This window comes from Pseudophryne corroboree, chromosome 4 (assembly GCF_028390025.1).
Source record: "Pseudophryne corroboree isolate aPseCor3 chromosome 4, aPseCor3.hap2, whole genome shotgun sequence".
NCBI classification, from domain to species: Eukaryota; Metazoa; Chordata; class Amphibia; order Anura; family Myobatrachidae; genus Pseudophryne; species Pseudophryne corroboree.
Window position 1 is genome coordinate 661889823 of NC_086447.1, and position 25006 is coordinate 661914828.

The window sequence follows — 25006 nt, forward strand, 5'->3', positions numbered from 1 at the left end:
TTTCCCCATTTGCCCTTACCTTGCTCTTCTTTTTCTTCATCCTCAGCACCCGGGAAGCAATCTGGATAGTGGACAGAGTCTCAGCGTAGTTTCCTGCAGCAGCCGAAATGTGAGCTATCATTGTAGTGCGGCAGTTCATGTTCCCCAGAGACTCCCGGAGTAACATTGTGAGCTTGCTCTCTCTGCAGAAACAAAATGAATTAAGGCTGCATTAGTGAAACATGCCTCACTTGTACTGTCATGATGTGACTTCAGAGCCCTCAAGTTTTTTTTATCCTCTTCTTAATGGCATGCTAATCAGTATCATGCTGTAGGATCACATGGTATGACATCTACAGGGGAGAAATACAAGGGACAGGTCACTAAGATTTGCTTTATGGAATTAAATCAATCCACTGACCGTTTGACTTCATGCAGTAACTTCATCTAGCAGAAAATATTAACACATCATCTACCTCGCTGTCCTAATTACTGTTCATACTGTACTAATAATCATTTTATTTATATAGCGCTCTTTCTAAAATAGGACTGTAGCTTTGCTTTTTGAAAGCGGCTTGCTTTCTACATAGTGTACATTTTTATATTATTATTAGTAAATACAGTATCCTCTCCCTATTCATTCTGCTCTCTTAAATGCTGTGGCTATTGAGGGAATGAGTAAAGAACCCATATACTAAACAAAATTATATAAAATGTTTAAAATTTTATATAAAATTATATAAAATGTTTAAATAAACAATTATTATTTCATGCCATAATCTTATATAATAAAAGCCTAACGCTGCTCCTCACCTCTATGGGGGGAATTCAAGTGTATTGTACACCGGTGGCCACTAGATTGTGCCCGACTGGGCAATTCAAGTGTTGCTCCGTTTGGGCACGCACAGCCGCCAGCGCCGACATTATTGTTATGTTGTTCCGCTGCCTGTTACTTTATTAGGCTGATGCCGGCTCCTTGCGTGGTTCCATTAGCGGGAGCTCCCGCGATTATATGCTATGACCGCCATTATGCTGTAAAAGGACATATCTGTACATGATCTACTATATGATTATGTGGCTGTGGAAAGATCCCATTGGACGTGCAACACATCCAATTGGATGAGTCAAAGAATGACGGCTTGGGCATTCACACTATACGATGATAGTGCAGATTGGTTGAAAGTACCACTATTGTATAATATATCATATAGTGTGTAGTGTGTAAACAAACAGGAGCACTCATCTGCTAGGTTAATATACAATACGTTTGGTTCCAAAGTTATTGGTTAATGCTAAGCGTGTGATTTTACATTTATCCTGACATTTTGTTCATTTTACTTGGCTAACAAGTCTGTACATACACAAATGCAGGTAATACAAGGTAAGGTTTGCATATGCAAATTACGTTATCTATTAGCAACCACTGGTATTTATGTTCTGGTTGTCAGACTCACAGATTATATACTGTACATGCATTTTACATTTAAAATTACATTAATTTCAACCTTTTGCAAAATGTGCACTTTTTTAGTGCCACCTAAAAGTTTCTGAATAAATGATAATACTTATTACAGTTTGCAACTTTTACAACCTGAACTGTTGATAATTACTGGGGTGTAATGAATATACATTTCCATTAAATCTACAGGAAACATTTTATTAAGCAATCATTAATTACATTAATCAATATCTCAGCAGCTATTTAAACTGTAAATGCCACACTTTTGTGTTATCCCTCTTGCCTTGTTTCTCATGGAAAAAAAAAATCTCCAAATTAATTTAAAAATGGCAATGTTAATTAGACAGATGCAGTAATAGACAATGCAAATCAACTCTTAATAAATAATTATACTGTATATATGTGGGATGAATTCGGCATCCCGCTGGTTGGGATGTCGACAGTCATGTCATTAGGGTTAGGGCCGATGAGGAGGGGGGGGGGGGGGGTCGGGAGATTTAGGGTTAGGTACTGTGGGGGTTTAGCTGTAGCCGACACCCCCGGAGGGTTATCGGTAGCAGAAAACCCCAGAGGGTTAGCCCTAGCCGACACCCCCGGATGGTTAGGGTAGGATAGAGTGGCAAAATACTTACCCCGTCCGGGGTCAGGATTCTCCCTGTAAGGATGCCGTGGTCAGTCATGTGCATTTCATACCCAACCCATATATTCACACAAGAATGTCTGCTATTATTACTGTTAATGTAATGTTTCATTTGTGCTAAGAATATCAATGTCCTCAACTTTGCACATGTGCAGTATGGGTTTGTGTTGGCGCCATTGTGGGGGTAGAATGAGGTCAGGATCTTCATTTGGGGATGAAGATTTCTTGGCCTCTTTGTTGCAGCTGCGGCAAACAGCTTGCGTGACTCACCCAGCCATCCGATGATGTCCTAGGGCGCATCTCAGATCAGTAAGGCAGCAGGAGTCATGACACCAACTGCTGCATTACCATATTAGTGCTATCGCTTCTGCTTCATGTAAGCAGTATGGAAAGCACCACCGTCCACATCTGAATAAGACACATTGGACCTTATTCAGCATCAGTTGCAGTTTGCTAAATTAGACCAATTCAATTGTGATCACATCGCTGAATAAGAAAAAAAACACCGCCTGTGCAGCCAGGCTGCAGAGGCAGGTGCAGGTCGGCCATGTTTTCAGTCATGTGATGTCAAGCGGCCGCACCAAAAACAGCTGGGCCCACCCCATTTTCGCCCCACAACCACCCCGCAATGCCGCGTTGCCGCCCCTAACTGCCCCGTGAATGCCTCTGCCTCTCAATTAGGCAGAAGTGTTTGCATCAATGCGATGCAATTGAATTCACCAGCCCGTGAATGCGCAAGAATGGGCCCTGCACATGTTCACAGGGCATTAGAATGGCATAATGTGATCGCAACGCGGATGCGTGCAATGCTGAATAAGGCCCATTGCTAGGTTTACTATATAAAAATAGCTAGAAAAGTACAATGTATGCGTTATGCGTCAGTGCTGGAATGTACAGATGTGTCCTCATGCATCCTTGCTGCAATCATGCTAAACAGATACCCATAAGACTCATCCACTCCGCCAAAATGTTGAGGCTTCAGTGTAGGATATTAATTGCACCTGCACAATCCCTTGTAAATGCGCATAGCAGGTGACATTGGATGGCCTATCAGCTTTAACATAAATTAAAAATACATTTCTATAATAAAGCAGGTATAATTTTTTGTGTAGAAATGATTGTAGCAAATATGTAAATTCAAAATATATACCCAAAAATCATATAAGTACAATCAATAAATAAAGCTTCTACTAGCTTCAAAGGTTAATCCTCAATCAGCCAACCAGAAGCGGCTAGCTACTGCTGTCACCCATTGTCATCGTTATCATCACTGTGCATCTTCACCAGCCTTTGCAAGTTATACAGCTGCTGGCAGGTGTACATGTGATCCTTATGTGTCTGCCTCAGTTTGCAGTAAAGCAGACACACCTTTACTGTACTTGGCCTGCATTGGCAAAACCCTCCCCCATTCTGCCTCACTAAGCCAGTGTCAGATCTGCATTAGAACATTGTTTTCCACTTTTTTATTGTGGGCATGCAGAGAAAAAATGTGCATATTTTACAGTAAGCAAATAGGCGTACATCCAACTTGTTATGAGTCCCTAAATGCATATGAGGCATCAAATGCTTTTAAAAAAATCAATAGATGTCAGGCTTTCTGAGCAAAGACCCCCCTCCCTTTTGCACATAAGTGCCACATTTACTTTCTGCCCGTCCACTGGCACCATAACAGTGTTCTGAGAGTTTCTAAAAAGTAGAAATAATAGTGTGCCTGAGGTTATATAATAGGTAACGGTAAGCCATCGAGTGCTTTATTTACTTTCATAGTGTCTAATCTGTTTTCAAGCAAGCCTTGTTACCTCACTGGGACAGCTGTAAAGGTGGTATATGGTGGAATGTACACCCAGTATGTCTTTATGTCCATTCATGTTAATAATCTTACATACAGTATCTTTGGGTACTTATACACCTGCCTCAGTATCTCACGTCTCTACAGCACTATTTTCAAAGCTACTGCCCTGCTCTACAGCATTCACTATTTTACTCCATTCATCAACATAATATTGAATTAGTAAGCAGCAGCTATTTCATTTTTAAAACTATTTCAGGCAACTGAATTCTCAGCATTATGGTGAAACAACATTGCTTGTTTTGCTACTCATTCCTATGGAGGTGCGAGGTACAATGAGCAATGCTGCGGTCATGATGTGCCGCCAATTATAGGATTTCTCACACTGTTCCAAAAGCACATTTCATGCATAGCTCAGAAAGCAATGGTCCAAATATAATACTGCTGAATGTACATCAATCCTCTAATTTACATGCAAAGGGGATGCAAGACACAGGGGGAGATGTATCAAAGCTTGAAGAGATAAAGTACCAACCACCCAGGTCCTAACTGTCATTTTTCAAACACAGCCTTTAAAATAACAGAGGCTGATTAGTACTGTATCATTCCACTTTATCTCTGGTCAAAGTCGAAAAATATTGTAATACACACATTACGTATTAACAACACACACACATGCCCGCTGCGCGTGCACCTGTCCCGCCGTGCGCGCACATATCCGTAATTTGCGTATGGTCGCACCCGCGGTCCTGCGCGTGGTATGGGTATTTACGGCGGAGTTTGTGAGCGCATGGAGGGCTATCAAAACATTACATATTTAATCCAAATAGTGCACATTGTACACATAGTCCCTCTGCACCACATCAGCAAGTATCAACAGTTTAAATGATTTCAGGACTCAGGAATTCACCTTTACATGATAGGAAGGGACCGACTAAGGTTATAAGGTGGTGTCTGGTATCAAAATGTAGGGTATTTTAAGGGTAACATTCCGGTGTTGGTTAGAGGAAGATCGCATGTTCCTGCGTATAGTTATGTGCAGAAGTAGAATATAGATATAAACTGTATTTACTGTATATTATGTATGCGGCGGGAATCCAGAGGAGACCACCCACAAGAGCAGTTGAGAAAGACATCGCCCACCTTTTCAAATCAACCTATGTCCTCTCCTGTAATGTAAAGATGCATCCCTGTGTCCAATGGACAAAGGGATTACAGTACCCATTGTATTGCTTTTTGAAGACTTGTATAAATAAAGCCTGCTGCAGGCCTGCCAGTCAGAAGACTCTTAACGCTATCTACCTGATTAGTGGAGGACTGGACCAGGAAGCGCTTGCGAATATTCCCACGTATGTACATTATCTGTAGCCATTTACTCTGTTGTATATTGTAGTGTATAAATTGTATTGTTATCCTCTTCCAGATATATACGCTGAGGTGTCGGAGCCCAGTGTTTAACTACAAATCAGTGTTGTGTCCTCTTTTCCCTGCTAGGGTTTTAAAGCGTATTACATTACCTAACTGTATAAGGTTTTAAAAGTGTATTGATAAGGTGTGTACGCGTTGCGGGTACTTTGTACCGTCAGCGCTGCATAAGGTCTAAGGTGTAACATCATTGCAGTGCTTTTCTGCATAAGGTTTAGAGTGTAATAATATCATTGCATTGCATTACTAATAAGGTTTAAAGTATACCAAGAGTGTGCGCGCGCTGTGTGTACTTTGTACCCCCAGCGCGGCGTTTGTACGCTAAGACCGTACAAGGTACGGGACTCTGTACGCAAATAGCGTACAAAGTACGTAGCGTGTGTATTAAGTCTAGCGGCCGCAGCGGCTCCATGATAAAAGTGTATTTAAAGGTATAGCTTTATGGTTTAAGATAATATCGACATTATCAATAGAGGGGCATCGTCCGGTTTTTCCACATACCCGCAGCCTAGCAGGTTAAAGCAGACTTTATCTATCAGCAAAGGGCGGACAGGTATCCTACGTGAACCTTTTCCTGGCCGTAGAATACACAGGTAAACCCTATCTCATTGCTGATAAGATGGTGTCTGCTCTGCATGGTTTGTAGGGATGCTAGTGGGACCCGTAAAGTAAATACGCAAAGCTATTTAAAAAAATAAATCTGTGAATTTCTCTTTTGGCGCCAAATGCGCACACAACACAAGCATACACCTGTACTTTGTATTTGTATACCTGCTCGCATTGTTGCCATAAGTACTGATTACTAGATTCATTTAGACCTGTACGGAGAAATTTGTTGATATTTAGTTAAAATATAGAATAAATATTAAGGAAGTAAATGTAAAACACAAATACAGTCTGGCCTAGTTAAACAGGTTCATACAGAAAGAAACTGTGTTGTGTTAAGTAAACGATTATAGGTAATATCGCTTACATTTATAGAAGTGTGGGATTTGTACTATTGCGGACGTACGGTTTTTGTACACGTTTCTCGGACAAAGTATGGGACTGCGTACGCAATGTAAAGACATACGCATGGTCGCGTGTTTACGCAACGTGCGTAAGGGTACGACCGCTAAGTACAAATTACACAATAGCATTGTTTAGTTTAGGGGCGGAACAGTAGCCACGCTACAATAGCACAAATTGCTCGGTTTCCAAAATTTAGTTTAAATAAAACCTTTTCTACTGTATTACCTCTGGGGAAAGCTATCAGTTAACAGGAAAGGATATTTTTCTGATCAGAAAACTATAGAGTGTTAGTGTGGGCTGAAAAAGGTGTGAATGTATTGAACCCCGCTTGGTGAACTTGGTGAACTCGGTGAAACTCGGTGAAACACGGTGAACTTGGTGAGCACGGTCTAGGTGAACACGTGCAACGGAGTGTGATAAAGCTTTGTGAAGTTGTTGTTTTCTTGGTATTACACTCCGGCTGTTTTGGAGCACACTGTGAAGACTCCAGTGATCCTACAACTTATAGATAGCAAGTGTCTATAAGCGGTACGATTGGACCGCATGGTTGTGTGAGCAATACGTGGCGCAACGTGATACGAAGTTTTGCATATTTGTGCGTAAATCTCATCATCATACGCGTTGTGTAGAGCACATGCAAGCGTGATTTGTGTAAAAATTGTCTTTTAGGCAGATATTCACTGGGTACGGTAAGTTACTCCTAAAGGCCCAGGGGATATAGGCCGAAGTAGGGCCTGCAATGGCTACACGTGTCTGCTAAAGAGGGCAGATCCGTGGTACTCGGAGCAGTAGAAGTTAGTGGAAGAACTTTGAGGACTTCCACCGTTAGACTACTGTGTTTGGAGCATTTTAGGAAATTTTCCCGTGTTAATAGGGTCCACAATGGGAGCCAGGTGCACAACACAGGGACGTTCCTCAGTCAGGGTTCAGACAGCAGAATTGAGACCCAGGGGGTCAGCTCGGTTGGTAATGTGGGGGAAGTATGGTCCCCACACTGAGACCTTTTGTGATGAATGGACACGAATGACTGTGGGGGATAAAGCATAATTTCCTGGGATAGGTAGTTTTGATCCAGAGGTACTACACAATGTAAGGAATAGGATATGTCTAATAAAATCCAGAAAACAAAGGATTAGACATACAGATTGTTTAAATTTATGGCAGCAAGAGGGCGATATGCAAAGGGAACTAGCTTACGCAGCAGGTTCCAAACCTAGCAGGAAAATGATGGCAACCACACCACCATCGTATATTGTAGGGGAGAAAGTGGCTACAGACAATGGCATATTGGTATCTGATAAGAGTATAGTTGATAAATGTACTAATGCTAACCCGTGCAAGTTGTATCCCATTTTAAACTTTCCTCAGGACTGCGAGCAAGAAGATGAGCCCAGCACGATATCGGCACTCTCTCTAGCAGCCACCATACAGAACACTCAGGTGGGCACGGCCCAACCAGTAAGATCAGTTGTAAGGCCCCCTAGCGGAGGGATAGGTGAGGTCGTGTCCATAGGTACGTACGGTACCATACATTATGCAGAGACAATAGCACCTCAGATTGTGGAGTCAACTCAGAATGATGTAATTGAATTAAATCCTGTCAAGGGGATCGCAGTCCCCAATGGGAAGACTGACGTTCAGGGAATCACTCCCATCAGGAACATTGCTATGCATTGTCCTTGGTCCCGGACAGAATTGAGGACAATTATGTCTGAATTTCCCGATCCCAGAAAGGATCTAGTCGCATGCCAGAGGTTTATTAAAGAATTAGGTAACGCCACCGAACCCACAAACAAAGATTGGCGAACAGTGCTACGAGTTTGTTTACCTTCAAATATTGACCCCGCGAAATTCATTACTGATCGTAAATTAGATGCAGAAGTACCTCTCACTGATGAGTACACTCAGGAGAATGTACGACAGATCAATCTGCAATTAGGAGTATATTTCCCTACTGTTGTCAAATGGAATAAAATCTTTTCCATAAGACAAAAAGAAGGTGAAACGGCATCTGAATATTTCCACCGTGCACTGCAGGAAATGGCTAGATACACTGGGGTCGAGGACATTAAGGACAATGTACATCACAGGGAGGTAGCTGTGTCAGTATTAATGGACGGTTTAAAAGAGACATTAAGAACCAGGGTACAAACCACTCTACCTAACTGGAGAGGTATCTCGGTGGCTGCATTAAGAGAGTCCGCTATCGAGCACGACCGTAATATCCAGAAAACCAGGGAGGTACAGGGGGAGCGGTTGATGGTGATGAGCATCCAAGCACTGGAAGGAGCACCAACTCGACCAAAACCCCAGGCCCCTGACACATGGAGAAAGCCAAGAGTTTGTTATCTGTGCAAAAGGGAAGGGCATTATGCCAGCAATTGTAGCAGCACACAAAAATTCAGACCCCCTAGACAAGAACACGAGCAAAGGTATTAAACACATAATAGGGATCAGGGATCGCATAGGAGAAGTTATGAGCCGCATGCAGGAGAAACAAGGAGGTACCCACCAAGGAGGGACTGGCAGACCTCTGAAAATTCTCAGCTACCCCCCTCACATATTGTAGCTGCCAGCGCGCTGCGGGAGGGTCACAATATACATTAGGGGTTGGGCCACACCTGTAGTCTGCAGCCAGTGAAGTTGATTGCTAGCCTTGGTAGTGAACCTGAGGTCACAGTTGATGTAGCTGGTAGATCATTACCTTTCCTTGTAGATACAGGGGCGGCCAGGTCAGTGTTAAATTCAACGGTATGAAAACCACGGGCAAAACAATTTCGGCAATGGGAGTAACAGGAGTAGTACAACACTACCCTTTGAGTAGACCTGCGGAGATTACGACAGGGCCTTTGCAGACCAAGCATTCCTTTTTTGCTGGCTGCATCAGCTCCGACTAATCTACTTGGGAGAGATTTATTGTGTAAAATGGGGTGTGTCATATATTGTACTCCTGAGGGTGTCTTCTTGGATATACCCGAGAATCATGTTCAGGAAGTGCAGGATATGTTAGACACCCTACAAAGGCTAATGTCACACTCTGCTGGTATAGACAGGTGTCCATCCAAGGTAGAGGAAATGATCTCACAAATACCGGGATCCCTCTGGACCAAAGATGGACAAGACACTGGATTGAGGGCTGGGATAGTCCCAGTAGAGATATAAAACACATAGAATTTTTTTTTAAGGGGAACAGTCTGATTAGGGAATCATTCCCCGTAGTGCCCAATCCAGATGTCAAACTTTGTAAAATCTTCTTTGCCTTTACAAACTTACCTGTTACTAAACTCTGTAATTTGTCTTTAAAGTTTCCTCTTCATCTCTTACGTTCACTGACAGGATTACAGTTCAAACGTCACATGCCTACTCGGTCTTTTCAGAGTTCTGCCCAAACCCAGTATATCTCACCAGCATAGGGACACCAGTATCAGTGTGCCTGGTCATGCACAAAGGGTGGAGAATGGGAATACTGGTGGAGATAGACTGTGCATAGATACCGATATACATGATGGTGTGACAGCCTGATGGTGAACGCAAATTTGACAAATTTTCTTTTTATTATTTCCCCCCCTCTCTTTTCACTTTCCAAAGATGGTTTACTTCATACAACAGTTAAACATATTTAAATACAAGATTTATGTTCCCTACAGAAAGGTCGCTGACCCAGAGAGAACATCGTATCACTGGAGTGTCTGTTCCGGGAAGGTTGAGAGGCAGGACTGTTGTCACGGCACCTGAGCCAGGAGAACAACAAGACCAAGAGGCGGTTGTCGCACCAGTTTTCTTTTTCCCTTTTTATTATCTTCTCCATCTCCCACTACCCTCCTTCTCTCCCTTCTTTCCTCCCCCTTCTTGTTCCCTTTCTCTCCCCTTAACAAGATGGACTTACCCCAAGAGACTGCGTTCCGGGTTTTCCTGTTAATCCTGTTGTTGACCAGAACAGTCTGTTTCGGTGAGAGTCCCAGAGAGGTCGAGAAAGGATCTGGAATGGGTTCTGATGGCGTGGACGGATTTGTAGAATTCCAAGAGCAACACATCACTCAAGCAAAGGCGAGTATCAGAAAATGATCTGGTAGTCAGGGAGCTAGGAGGCACTGTGAAGGGTTATTGGCAGAGGAAAATTGCATTTGTAAGAATTGTGAGAACATAGTCGAGGATGGGTGCATCCAGAGATGTCAGTCCAGCCTTAATATCAACATGGACCGTTATCCATTGAGTGATTACCACTCACTAGTGGGTAAGGTCTTAAACCAGACAGAATGCTGGGTGTGCTCACAAGTACCTCAAGGTCAGAGCAAGTCAGGATTTAGTACCGTACCCTTTAGCAATAGATGAGGTACTCGAATTACGGGGTGGGAGACCGGTGGACAAGAAATTTAATATTTCTAGGCCCCCTAGTTTGAAGCTCCACCAGTATCATGTAGATAGATCCTTAGTGTGTTTCAACATTTCCAATTACCAAAAACCAGGAAATTGGGAGGTGACATGGAATAACCAGACAATGGCCTTTTCGCATAGAGCTGATAGGATACCCATAGACTCTGAACTTATACGCCAAATAGCCAACAGTGGAACGTATTTCCGGTATAGGTATACTCAAGGAAGCAAGACCATGCGGGTTGGAGAAGTATCACCAGGGTACTGTGCGCATATCATACAGCCTGATACTTGTACTGAACAGATGAGAGAACTAGGGATTAGGTTTTTCACTTGGAAAGTTTGTAATATGGTAATGTCATATTCTGTCCCATATGTTCTCCCCGATGATGCCTATTTCATATGCGGGAGGAAGGCGTATAAGTGGCTTGCCCCAAACTCAGAGGGATTGTGTTATGTTGGAAGAGTGTTACCAGAGGTCATGACCATAACCCATGATAAAATGAAAGACGTTCACCGCAGTGCTCAGGCTCCTTATACTCATACTCACTATGAACACATCATCAAGAGACACCTCATAGATAGGACAGAGCACGTAGCCTCTGATTTGATCCACGAATCCACCGGGATTCAATTCCTACTTGCGTTAGACATCACCCGTACTGCCAGAGGAATTATAAATGATAGGTATATCCATGCGCTAGCGAACTTGATAGATAATATCACTGAGATGTATGACGACACCTTCAGGTATACGGGTAGGGAGTTGCAAGCTTACAAGACAGAACTGATCCAGCATAGGATGGTCCTTAACTATATCACAGCTGTGACGGGTGGGTACTGTGTCACTTTGGCAACTCAATATGGTGTGAAGTGCTGCACGTATATTACAAACAGGACTGATGACTCAACCGAGATCATCGATCAAAAGTTGGACGATATCTTGCAGTTGAAGTGGGAGTTCCGAAGGAGACACAACCTTACCCTGACTGCTGTGATTAATGAACTAACCGGCTGGGTCTCATGGTTGAACCCACGAAATTGGTTCTCAGGATTAGGAGAGTGGGCTCAAAATGTTATTTTGAGTGTAGGAAAGTTTCTCCTTTGTATCCTGGGAGTCGTCATAATTTTTGGTTTGATATTTAGGTGTGTTCGAATTCTAACGCGGCGCAAGCACGGCACAAATTTAATGAGTTTAAGGAGCGGGGGCATTGTTACAGCAGCATATTTGATTTACGACCCATCCATAGAGACAATGTTATGATAAGACATGATTGCAAATGAATTCCACGGCCTGTTTCTTTCACCCGTTTTTCCTTTGTCTCCCCCTTTGCCCAGATACACCGATCCGGAAAAGACATCGACTACACCCAAGAATGATTACGAAAATGTTATGTGAATGTATTTTAGATATGTGTCTTATCTTCATCTCTACAACCTTCAGTTAGTGACACACATAGTCGACAGGTGATATCCACATATACTAGCATTCACATATGTTCCCCCTTCATGTATCATCAACTCAATGTGCACCCCATTTGTTGGAACAAGAAGCCGAAAAGAGCTCGGTAATGTTTGTTGGCCCACTTACAGACCCTTAATACGGGATAAGAAGGATTTAATGTATACTGCGCAATACCTCGAAGCTTATCTAGAACATATACGGCACGATGATACATGCCCCTCAGACATGGATTCATACATACATGCTTTTTACTATCCCACTAGGTCATTAATTTCCCGCCTACACCTCTCCTCCTACCATCTAATCATCTGTAGATATTGTATTGTATATTTTTCTGTTTAGTGTTTAGATAGTGGCAGTTATTGTTGACTGCCAAAGGGTGGACTGTCAAAGTCTAAAAATATTGTAATACATACATTACTTACTAACAACACACACATGCCCGCTGCGCGTGCACCTGTCCCGCCATGCGTGCACATATCCGCATTTTGCGTATGGTCGCTCCCGCGGTCCTGCGCGTGGTATGGGTATTTACGGCGGAGTTTGTGAGCGCATGGAGGGCTATCAGAACATTACATATTTAATCCAAATAGTGCACATTGTACACATAGTCCCCCTGCACCACATCAGCAAGTATCAACAGTTTAAATGATTCCAGGACTCAGGAATTTGCCTTTACATGACAGGAAGGGACAGACTAAGGTTATAAGGTGGAGTCTGGTATCCAGCTGTAGGGTATTTTAAGGGTAACATTCCGGTGTTGGTTAGAGGAAGATCACATGTTCCTGCGTATAGTTATGTGCAGAAGTAGAATATAGATATAAACTGTATTTACTGTATATTATGTATGCGGCGGGAATCCAGAGGAGACCACCCACAAGAGCAGTTGAGAAAGACATCGCCCACCTTTTCAAATCAACCTATGACCTCTCCTGTAATGTAAAGATGCATCCCTGTGTCCAATGGACAAAAGGATTACAGTACCAATTGTATTGCTTTATGAAGACTTGTATAAATAAAGCCTGCTGCAGGCCTGCCAGTCAGAAGACTCTTAACGCTATCTACCTGATTAGCGGAGGACTGGACCAGGAAGCGCTTGCGAATATTCCCACGTATGTACATTGACTGTAGCCATTTACTCTGTTGTATATTGTAGTGTATAAATTGTATTGTTATCCCCTTCCAGATATATACGCTGAGGTGTCGGAGCCCAGTGTTTAACTACAAATCAGTGTTGTGTCCTCTTTTCCCTGCTAGGGTTTTAAAGCGTATTACATTACCTAACTGTATAAGGTTTAAAAGTGTATTGATAAGGTGTGTACGCATTGCGGGTACTTTGTACCGTCAGCGCTGCATAAGGTCTAAGGTGTAACATCATTGCAGTGCTTTTCTGCATAAGGTTTAGAGTGTAATAATATCATTGCATTGCATTACTAATAAGGTTTAAAGTATATCAAGAGTGTGTGCGCGCTGTGTGTACTTTGTACCCCCAGCGTGGCGTTTGTACGCTAAGACCGTACAAGGTACGGGACTCTGTATGCAAATAGCGTACAAAGTACGTAGCGTGTGTATTAAGTCTAGCGGCCGCAGCGGCTCCATGATAAAAGTGTGTTTAAAGGTATAGCTTTATGGTTTAAGATAATATCGACATGATCACTCTCTCCAAGCTTTGATGCATACCCCCCACACGCTGATAAAAATGTAACCAAAAAAATTATTTATAGAATTAATTGATGTTGACAAACTAAAATGTTATTAAATTGACTTCTCATAATGTCTCTGTTCTAAGATATAAAAAGAAGATTCTTTTTTTTTTTTAAATGGTTTCAACTTGAAGACTGATTGACAGTTCGTATAGGATAACCCTACATTCTTCGCAAAGGTAGTAATTAGGAGCTAGAATAGTGGAGATTCAGGATACAATACTATTTTTTTTCTGTAATACCTTTAAGACTGAAAGAAATATAGTACTAGCTTTCCTGATTAATGCATATAATTTATGTCTGAATTGATCTAGAAAAAGCTATAAATAATGCAGAATGAGACAAAAAAGTATTTTGAGGTAAGCAGTGATGTTATTATTTTAAAATACAAATTCGTCTTACTGCATTTTTTATAGATTGCAGGACACTGCTTAGGCCATTGAGACCCTGGAACTGACATGCTAAGTAATCTGAATGCATAGCAGCTTTCGGTTTATTACATTTACATGTGGGATAAAAATGATGTTGGAAAAAATAAAATCTCTCAATAATTTTTTAGATTTTTTTCCAAACATTTCATTCTGTAATCCCATCAATAAATCTTTCAAATCGTTTATCATGCCAACAGTCAAAGACCATGAATACTATATAGAAAAAAGATATATAAAACTCAGAAGTCTTCGTGAGAGTCATTTAGTATAATCCTCATTTGCAGATCTCATTTCATGAATTTTTATACAAATGTCATCTATGGTGTCTGTTTTTATAAGGTTTATCTTTCCACCGTCAGGTCATTATGATCAAAGTCAATATAAAATGCTTATATTTGAATGCTTTATTGTAATTAGTTACACAATTAAACAATTTAATATTTGTTCAGGTCTTACATCTATAGTACAGTATATACATGTAACAAATATGTGTCTAATTTAAAGATACAATAATTAGGTACTTACTCTCTATTACTAATAGAGTCTAGCATACATATAGAATGGAATATATTTCTACTATACTGTATTACATCTCCAACAAACTCTCAAGTACTTGGAGTCTTAGAACCTCTCACTGTAAATCCATACCACCACATAACCTTTACAGAGTCAGGCGGTGACCCTGTCTATTGCCAACTCTTTTCCTGGCCTCCCCTGTTTCTGACTCGTTTTTCTCTCCCTTTTGCCTCTTCTCCACTTAAAAGGCAATAATGCCTGGGGTTTTTGGTTGTTTTTTTTCACTTTGTTTGCGAAGGTATTCTTTTTCTTGTTTTATGTTGGCAACTGTTGTCTTAACATACTGTATCCCCCTTCCCCACTTTTCTTTTTTCGGTTTTTACGTATGCACCCTTTTGGCTCCCACTTGTATTGTTATTTGAAAATATATATAAAAAAACATGAAAATAAAATTTACATAGAAGTTCTGTATAGATAATGTCATATTCTACAGAACTGCAGTTCTATGGAAGCGCTGAATTCTATGAGCTGTGAATGCATTATACCTCTTATCCTTGTGACCCCCACAACAGAGAGTCTTAAGGTTTCCATAATAAGTCTTGTATTTCTAATAATTAATCCTTTTTTTTGTTTCCGATATTATATTGCAAATTATAACCTGTATGTCATTCTTATTAAGTGTTTTGGTAATTAAGCTTTTGAAATTCCTTTTTTTTTTATTAAATACATTAAATACATTTAATCTAGTGTAGTCTCTGCCATTCTTATTGAATTAGTGAGACTGCGAGGCTCATGCTGTATACATATGTGTAATGAAGTGTGAAATATTTCTCTCTCTCGATATATTCATACTTATACAGTATATTTTAATGTAGCAAATTTCCTTAGACAACTGGTTATTTATCATAGTGCTGTATCTCTCCTTTTTGTTTGCCGCCGATTTACAGCTGCTTTAACAATTTATCAATTGGTAGAACCTATTTGGGTTCTTCTTTTTCTTCTTCTTCTTCTTCTTATAATAATAATAATAATAATAATAATAATAATAATGTTTATTTAAATCGGTACTTGCATTTTGATTGTTTTTAAGTCACCTTCAACTGTATTTTTTTGATGACACTAAACTGAACAAGTAATAATCTATCCTGGTTAGTTTAAATACAACTATGACACTATTAAAGAAGATTCACATTCTGTGAAATGTATACTGCAAACTGTGGAAACAGATGGTTAAATATATTTCTGATCAGGAGTCTGGTTAAGGTAATGGCAATTTAGAGAAAATTGTAAAGGTGTATTTAATTTTTTAAAGAAAGTATTGGATCTTATTCATTCAATTATTTCAGCAAAGTGGCAATGTTTGTTGAGAAAATAAACAGTCATGCCAAGAATACTGATTATATATTATCTTGTTATTTCTAGAATTAAATACCCACTAATTTACATGACAGGGTGGGATGCATGTGTAATTGGGCATAAGCCATGTAAGAAAGATGTGAGGATTTATCATTGGTTAAGTCTGTTAATGTGTAAAATATCACGTTAATGAACTGGGTGCAAACTCATTTGTATGCAAAATCTCTTCTAAAGCACAGTTGAGCTTTAATTAAGTAATATTTTTGAAATAAAAGGTAAAAAGGACTAGAGATTCTTCAGATATTTAATTTTGTGTATTGACATTAGAAAACCATTAACTATTTAAATTAGTGATGTGCACCGGACATTTTTCGGGTTTTGTGTTTTGGTTTTGGATTCGGTTCCGCGGCCGTGTTTTGGATTCGGACGCGTTTTGGCAAAACCTCACCGAAATTTTTTTGTCGGATTCGGGTGTTTTTTTCAAAAAACCCTAAAAAACAGCTTAAATCATAGAATTTGGGGGTCATTTTGATCCCATAGTATTATTAACCACAATAACCATAATTTCCACTCATTTCCAGTCTATTCTGAACACCTCACAATATTATTTTTAGTCCTAAAATTTGCACAGAGGTCGCTGGATGGCTAAGCTAAGCGACACAAGTGGCCGACACGAACACCTGGCCCATCTAGGAGTGGCACTGCAGTGTCAGACAGGATGGCACTTCAAAAAAATTGTCCCCAAACAGCACATGATGCAAAGAAAAAAAGAGGCGCACCAAGGTCGCTGTGTGACTAAGCTAAGCGACACAAGTGGCCGACACAAACACCTGGCCCATCTAGGAGTGGCACTGCAGTGTCAGACAGGATGGCACTTCAAAAAAATAGTCCCCAAACAGCACATGATGCAAAGAAAAAAAGAGGCGCACCAAGGTCGCTGTGTGACTAAGCTAAGCGACACAAGTGGCCGACACAAACACCTGGCCCATCTAGGAGTGGCACTGCAGTGTCAGGCAGGATGGCACTTCAAAAAAATTGTCCCCAAACAGCACATGATGCAAAGAAAAAAAGAGGCGCACCAAGGTTGCTGTGTGACTAAGCTAGTATACTTGACGACACAGAGGTAGGTAGAGTAGTGGCCTACTGTACCGCAATGCTATATATTATATACTGGTGGTCAGCAAACTGTGCAAAACTGAAATGCACCACAGGTATGGATGGATAGTATACTTGATGACACAGAGGTAGGTACAGCAGTGGCCTTCCGTACCGTACTGCTATTATAGTATACTGGTGGTCACTGTGTCAGCAAACTGCAAAACTAAAATGCACCACAGGTATAGAATGTAGATGGATAGTATACTTAATGACGACACAGAGGTAGGTACAGCAGTGGCCTTCCGTACCGTACTGCTATATATATAGTATACTGGTGGTCACTGTGTCAGCAAACTGCAAAACTAAAATGCACCACAGGTATATAATGTAGATGGATAGTATACTTAATGACGACACAGAAGTAGGTACAGCAGTGGCCTTGCCGTACCGTACTCCTATATATAGTATACTGGTGGTCACTGTGTCAGCAAACTGCAAAACTAAAATGCACCACAGGTATAGAATGTAGATGGATAGTATACTTAATGACGACACAGAGGTAGGTACAGCAGTGGCCTTCCGTACTGTACTGCTATATATAGTATACTGGTGGTCACTGTGTCAGCAAACTGCAAAACTAATATGCACCACAGGTATAGAATGTAGATGGATAGTATACTTAATGACGACACAGCGGTAGGTACAGCAGTGGCCTTCCATACCGTACTGCTATATATACTGGTGGTCACTGTGTCCGCAAACTGCAAAACTAAAATGCACCACAGGTATAGAATGTAGATGGATAGTATACTTAATGACGACACAGAGGTAGGCACAGCAGTGGCCTTCCATACCGTACTGCTATATATACTGGTGGTCCCTGTGTCAGCAAACTGCAAAATTAAAATGCACCACAGGTATAGAATGTAGATGGATAGTATACTTAATGACGACACAGAGGTAGGTACAGCAGTGGCCTTCCGTACCGTACTGCTATATATAGTATACTGGTCGTCACTGTGTCAGCAAACTGCAAAACTAAAATGCACCACAGGTATAGAATGTAGATGGATAGTATACTTAATGACGACACAGAGGTAGGTACAGCAGTGGACTTCCGTACCGTACTGCTATATATACTGGTGGTCACTGTCAAAGTCGAAAAGAATCCTGATTCATATGCCTTGTACTAACCCCTCATGCACATGCCCGCTGCACGCGCGCATGCTCTGCCGTGCGTGCACATATCCGCAATTTGCGTAAGATCGCTCCGGCGATCACGCGCGGTGTATGCGCATTTACGGTAGAGTTTGTGAGCGTCTAGCGGGCGACTCGATCATAACATATTTTACCCACATAGTGTGTTTTATAGATAATATTCCCTTTAACAATGTCAGAAAGTATGTTTAGTGTAAACGGTTCTTGGACAGAGAAATTCCTCTTTGCATGATAGGAAGGGTCAGATAAAGGTAGAACGGTGGTGTCTAGTATCCAGCTGTAGTGTATTTTGGCCCTCATTCCGAGTTGATCGGTCGCAAGGCGAATTTAGCAGAGTTACACACGCTAAGCCTACGCCTACTGGGAGTGTATCTTAGCTTCTTAAAATTGCCAACCGATGTAATCGCAATATTGCGATTACAAACTACTTTGCAGTTTCTGAGTAACTTCAACCTTACTCTGCCTGTGCGATCAGTTCAGTGCTTGTCGTTCCTGGTTTGACGTCACAAACACACCCAGCGTTCGCTCAGACACTCCCCCGTTTCTCCAGCCACTCCTGCGTTTTTTCCGGAAACGGTAGCGTTTTCAACCACACGCCCATAAAACGCTGTGTTTCCGCCCAGTAACACCCATTTCCTGTCAATCACATTACGATCGCCGGAGCGATGAAAAAGCCGTGAGTAAAAATACTATCTTCATTGTTAAATTACTTGGCGCAGTCGCAGTGCGAATATTGCGCATGCGTACTAAGCGGATTTTCATTGCGATGCGATGAAAAATACCGAGCGAACGACTCGGAATGAGGGCCTTTATTAGTAACATTTCGGTGTTGGTTAGGAAGAGATTGCTCGCTCCTGCGCATAGTTATGTACAAAAGTAGTTTATAGATATTTACTGTATTTGCTGTTCATTACCCATGCGGCGGGAATCCTAAGGATACCTCCCACCTGAGCAGTTGGAGAAAGGCACAGCCCACCTGTTCGAACCCACCTATGACCTTTCGTTATAATGCAGAGACACATTCCTGTGTCCAATGAACCATAAGATTATAGGGACCATTGTATTGTTACTGTATGTTGTGTATATAAAGACCACCATTGCCTGTCCAGTCACTCACTCTCTCTGCAAGGTTTTCATATTGAAGGCTGAGGGCTGGATTCAGGACGCGCCTGCGAATCATTCCCACGTGTGTAAGTTCTCTGTAGCCATTTTGTTATCCTCTGTGTTTGCCATTTGTTCTCATTGTGTACACATTCTATTTTCTTGTATTTGCGATCGTTCGCTATTGTTCATATTTTTTCTCGTTATTCTGTTTAGATTTTATGTTAGTTTTGTAGTGTATAAACTGTACTGTTTTTCCCCTTTTTACTCAAATAGAATTATCCACTGGGTGTTAGAGCCTAAGTGGTTTTTGTATCCTAACCAGGTCTTGTGTTTTCACTAGTTACTGTAAAGGGTTTCTAAGCATCCCAATCGCTTAATTAGCTTCTCATACAATCAAGGTTAATAAGCATTACATCGTTATAGTATTTCATTGCCAAGGTTTAAAGTGTAAAGCGTACCCTTAAGGTGTGTTGTTACTAAGGGTTACTGTGTAACATTCTGTGAGCGTGCGTGTCGCTCGTGCGTCGCGCCCACGGCCTAGCGTCTGCTACGCTAGGTGCGTACCCTTACGGTACTCAGTGCCCCAATAGCGTACTTAGTCCATAATAGAATATAGCTTAATGTTTTAGGTAATAACTGACTTTATCAATTGGGAGCATCGTCCGGGCCTCCTCATATCCGCAGCCAAGCGGAACCAGGCAGACTTTATCCATCAGCAAAGGGCGGGAAGGTAGTATCCCCTATTAGCCGTTTGGTGGTTGGGGATACGGTAAGTGCTGATTAGATAAGCGTCTGCTCCGCTTGGTTTGTAGGGATGCTGGTGGGATCCGGAACCGAAAGGTAAGAACGTTAAGCTATTGTCTTTTAAATCTGTTTAAATTTCTGTATTGGTGAAAATTGCGCACGCAACACACGCACACACTTGTATTTCCATTTGCGTATTTTCACATATCTACCTTTCTGTTTGCCATTAGCATTGATCACGTACTGAGAAAAATTTGTTGCTATTTAGTTAAAAGTAAAAGTAATACTTAAAGGGAGTAATTGTAAAACACGCACGCAGCCTGACCCAGTTATAAAGGTTATACAGGAGATATGTTTGGTAAACGATTATAGTTAAATATCGTTTGCATTTATAGAAGCGTGTTATTTGTGTTACTGCGGACGTATCCGGCCTGTGTACACGTGTCTCTGACCGAGTGCGAGACAGCGTACGCAACGCAAAGGCCTACACACGTGGCATACATTACGCAACGTGCGTACGGATACGCCCACTAAATACAAACCACACGATAGCATTGTTTTAGTAGTAGATACGGAAGCCACGAGATAATAGCACAAATTTGTTCAGTTTCCAAAACTTAGTTTAAAAAGATCCTTCTCTCGTTGCATTACCTCTGGGATTAGCCTGTGTTACCTGAATGAAAGAAATTTCTGTACAGAAAAATCAAAGTATATATGAAGTGAAAGAGCGTGTGTATGCAAGTAAAGTTTTTTTTTGGTGTGAACCTTTAGAAAAATCGAGATCTCGTGAAGTGAACACGTGGTGGCGTGGGAGAAGGCCATCTCACGTTTAAAGTCCATAAGGTAAGAGGAGCAATTAGTGTTACAGCAGACCAGGAGGTCCGCGAAAGTCAGAAATCCGTTAAAAGTACATATATGAAGTTCTGAAAACCCTGACTTAAGAAAGGTCAGAGGTAGAGAGCGCAGCCCTGGGGGTTGGCGCAATACCCATATAGGCCCGTTTTTAAAAATACGCTCCGGCTGAAGGTTTCGCAGCCTAAACAACCGATTCCGCTGGTCGTTCTGCGGATAAGTAATAGTTACTTATACGCATTGCGACTGTACCTTGATACCCATTACGCAATTTGCGTACGCTTTGCGGGATCATAAACACTATTTGTACATTCTAACGTGATTTGTGTAGGTTTTTTTTATTTTAAGGGAGGTTCGCTGTTCACTCAGGAATTCTCCAGCAACTGATACCTACTGGGGAGGGTAGCATACTCCCACACGCCCCAGTAAGTAGAGGTCACATAGGGGCCCTGGGTTGAGTACGCCAGCGCTGAAGCAGTGTGTGGGCATATTGGTCACCGTCGCCTTACCTCTGGGAACGTGGTTTTTGTAGGAATTCGCTGAGAAGGCAATACCTGCAAAGAATGGGGGCCAGTTGCTCAAGTAAGGGACGATCAACCAAGGTTCAGGTTGATATTATTCCTCGGCCAGTCGGGTCAGCGAGGTAGGTAATGTGTGAAAAATATGGATCACACGCAGAGGTTTTATGCAATGAGTGGGAACGTATGACTGTGAACGATGGGGAGAAATTTCCCAGGGTAGGCAGTTTTAATCCTGAGGTTTTGCAAAATTTAAGGAGAAGGATATGTCTAATAAAGTCCGGCAAGCAACGGATTAGACATTATGATTATTTACAGTTATGGCAACAGGAAGGCGAGATACAAAGAGGATTAGCTCAAGCAGCTAATTCCAATCCTATCAGGAAACTGATAGCTACCGCACCACCACCACCATACATAACATGAGAGAAAGTGGCTACAGAGAATGGCATACTGGTATATGATAAAAGTGCACTTAATAAATGTATAAATGATAAGAGTAAAGCAGATAAGTGTATTGATGCTAATGTTAACCCGTGCAAGTTGTATCCTGTCTTAAACTTCCCTCAGGACTGCGACCAGGAAGATGAGCCTACCACAATATCGGCACTCTCTCTAGCAGCCACCATAAGAGAGACTACAGTGGGCATGGCCCAACTAGTAAGAGGAGTAGCAAAGGCCCCTAGTGGAGGGACAGGTGAGGTCGTGTCCGCAGGTAAGTACGGTACTGTACATTGGCCCTCATTCCGAGTTGATCGGTCGCAAGGCGAATTTAGCAGAGTTACACACGCTAAGCCGCCGCCTACTGGGAGTGAATCTTAGCTTCTTAAAATTGCGACCGATGTATTCGCAATATTGCGATTACTAACTACTTAGCAGTTTCAGAGTAGCTTCAGACTTACTCTGCCTGTGCGATCAGTTCAGTGCTTGTCGTTCCTGTTTGACGTCACAAACACACCCAGCGTTCGCCCAGGCACTCCCACCGTTTCTCCGGCCACTCCTGCGTTTTTTCCGGAAACGGTAGCGTTTTCAGCCACACGCCCCTGAAACGCCGTGTTTCCGCCCAGTAACACCCATTTCCTGTCAATCACATTACGATCGCCGGAGCGATGAAAAAGCCGTGAGTAAAATTACTTTCTACATAGCAAAGTTACTTGGCGCAGTCGCAGTGCGAACATTGCGCATGCGTACTAAGCGGATTTTCATTGCGATGCGATGAAAAATACCGAGCGAACAACTCGGAATGAGGGCCATTATGCAGAAACAATTACACCACACATTGTAGAATCAACCCAGAGTGATGTGATTGAGCTTAATCCTGTCAGGGTAATTGCAGTCCCAAATGGAAAAACTGACGCTACAGGAGTCACTCCCGTCAGGAACATTGCAATGCATTGTCCCTTTTCCCGGACAGAATTAAGAACAATTATGTCCGAATTCCCTGCTCCTAGGAAAGATCTAGTTGCAAGCCAAAGGTTCATTAGAGAATTAGGTAACTCCGCAGAACCCAATAACAAAGATTGGCGGACATTGCTGAGGGCATGCTTGCCCCCCAATATCGACTCTGCGAAGTTTATCACCGATTGTAGGTTAGATGAAGAAGTACCTCTCACTGATGAGTACAATCAGGACAATGTAAAACGTATCAACCTGCAGCTAGGAGTATATTTCCCAACTGTTGTCAAGTGGAACAAAATCTTCTCCATAAGACAAAAAGAAGGGGAAAATGCTTCTGAGTATTTCCATCGGGCACTGCAGGAAATGGCTAGGTACACTGGAATAGAAGATATTAAGACAAATGTGCACCATAGGGAAGTAGCAGTTTCTGTGTTAATGGATGGTTTAAAGGTAGTGTTAAGGACAAGGGTACAGACCACTCAACCCAACTGGAGAGGTATGTCGGTGGCTGCTTTGAGAGAGACCGCTATTGAACATGATCGGAACATCATGAGACACAGGGAGTCACAGGGCGATAAGCTGATGGCAGTAAGTATACAAGCCCTTACAACGAAGCCACCTCAGCCTAAGCCCCAGACCCCTGTGGGTAAGTCAAATGTGATAAAATGTTATAACTGTAGCAGAGAAGGACATATTGCACGGAATTGTATGTTTAACGACCCATATAAGGTATACCAACCCCCTAGACAACGACATGACACACGTAATTGGGATCAGGGACCGCAGAGACGGAGTTATGAGCCACATGCAGGGGAAACAAGAAGGTACCCACCAAAAAGAGACTGGCAAGTCTCTGAAAATTCCCAGTTACCTCCTTCACATGTTGTAGCTGCCAGCGCGCTGCGGGGAGGTCACCACATACAATAGGGGTGGGGCCACACCTCTAGTCTGCAGCCAGTGAAATTAATTGCAAGCCTTGGAAGTGAACCCGAGGTCACAATTGATGTAGCTGGTAGATCTCTACCTTTCCTTGTAGACACGGGGGCGGCCAAGTCAGTGTTAAATTCAACAGTGGGTATGAAGACCACTGGTAAAACAATTCCAGCCATGGGAGTAACAGGAGTAGTACAACACTACCCTTTAAGCAAACCAGCAGAGATTACGATAGGGCCTTTGCAGACCAAGCACTCCTTTCTGCTAGCTGCATCGGCTCCGACTAATCTACTTGGGAGAGATTTACTGTGCAAGATGGGGTGTGTCATATATTGTACTCCTGGAGGTGTGTTCTTAGATATACCCGAGAATCACGCTCAGGAAGTGCAGGATATGCTAGACTCCCCACAAAGGTTAATGTCACACACTGCTGTTACAGATAGGTGTCCGTCCAAGGTAGAGAAAATGATTTCCCAGATACCGGAGTCACTTTGGACCAAGGATGGACAAGACACTGGATTAATGGCAAATGTAGCTCCTGTAGTAGTTCAAGTAAAAGATGGTAGGATAGCTCCAAAAATCCCACAGTATCCTCTGAAGCCAGAGGTGGAGTTAGGAGTTTACCCAGTAATAGAGCGCTTGCTACAACAGGGCATTCTGGTTAGAACGTCCAGCACTGCCAATAGTCCCATCTTCCCTGTGAAAAAGAGCGGGGGGAGGGGTTACAGGCTAGTGCAGGATCTAAGGGGGATCAGCAAAATAGTTGAGAGCCAATTCCCCGTAGTGCCAAATCCAGCTGTTATCCTTATGCAAATCCCTCCCACTGCGAAATTTTTCACTGTGATTGACCTCTGCTCCGCTTTCTTCTCGGTACCTCTGCACCCTGACAGTCAATATTTGTTTGCATTCACATACAGAGGAGTACAGTACACCTGGACTCGCTTACCACAAGGTTTCATTGACAGCCCAAGTATTTTCTCACAGGCTTTGCAT

General features: G+C 42.1%; 1 protein-coding gene across 2 annotated transcripts in view; it reads right to left on the reverse strand.

The window, feature by feature from the left end:
- Positions 1 to 25006, reverse strand: part of KIF26B (kinesin family member 26B) — a 707075-nt gene that overhangs the window by 45304 nt on the left and 636765 nt on the right. For both annotated transcript variants that reach the window (XM_063917809.1, XM_063917810.1), the window contains one exon: positions 20 to 182. In XM_063917809.1, the coding sequence (XP_063773879.1) occupies positions 20 to 182 (163 nt within the window). The remainder of the gene's footprint in view (positions 1 to 19; positions 183 to 25006) is intronic.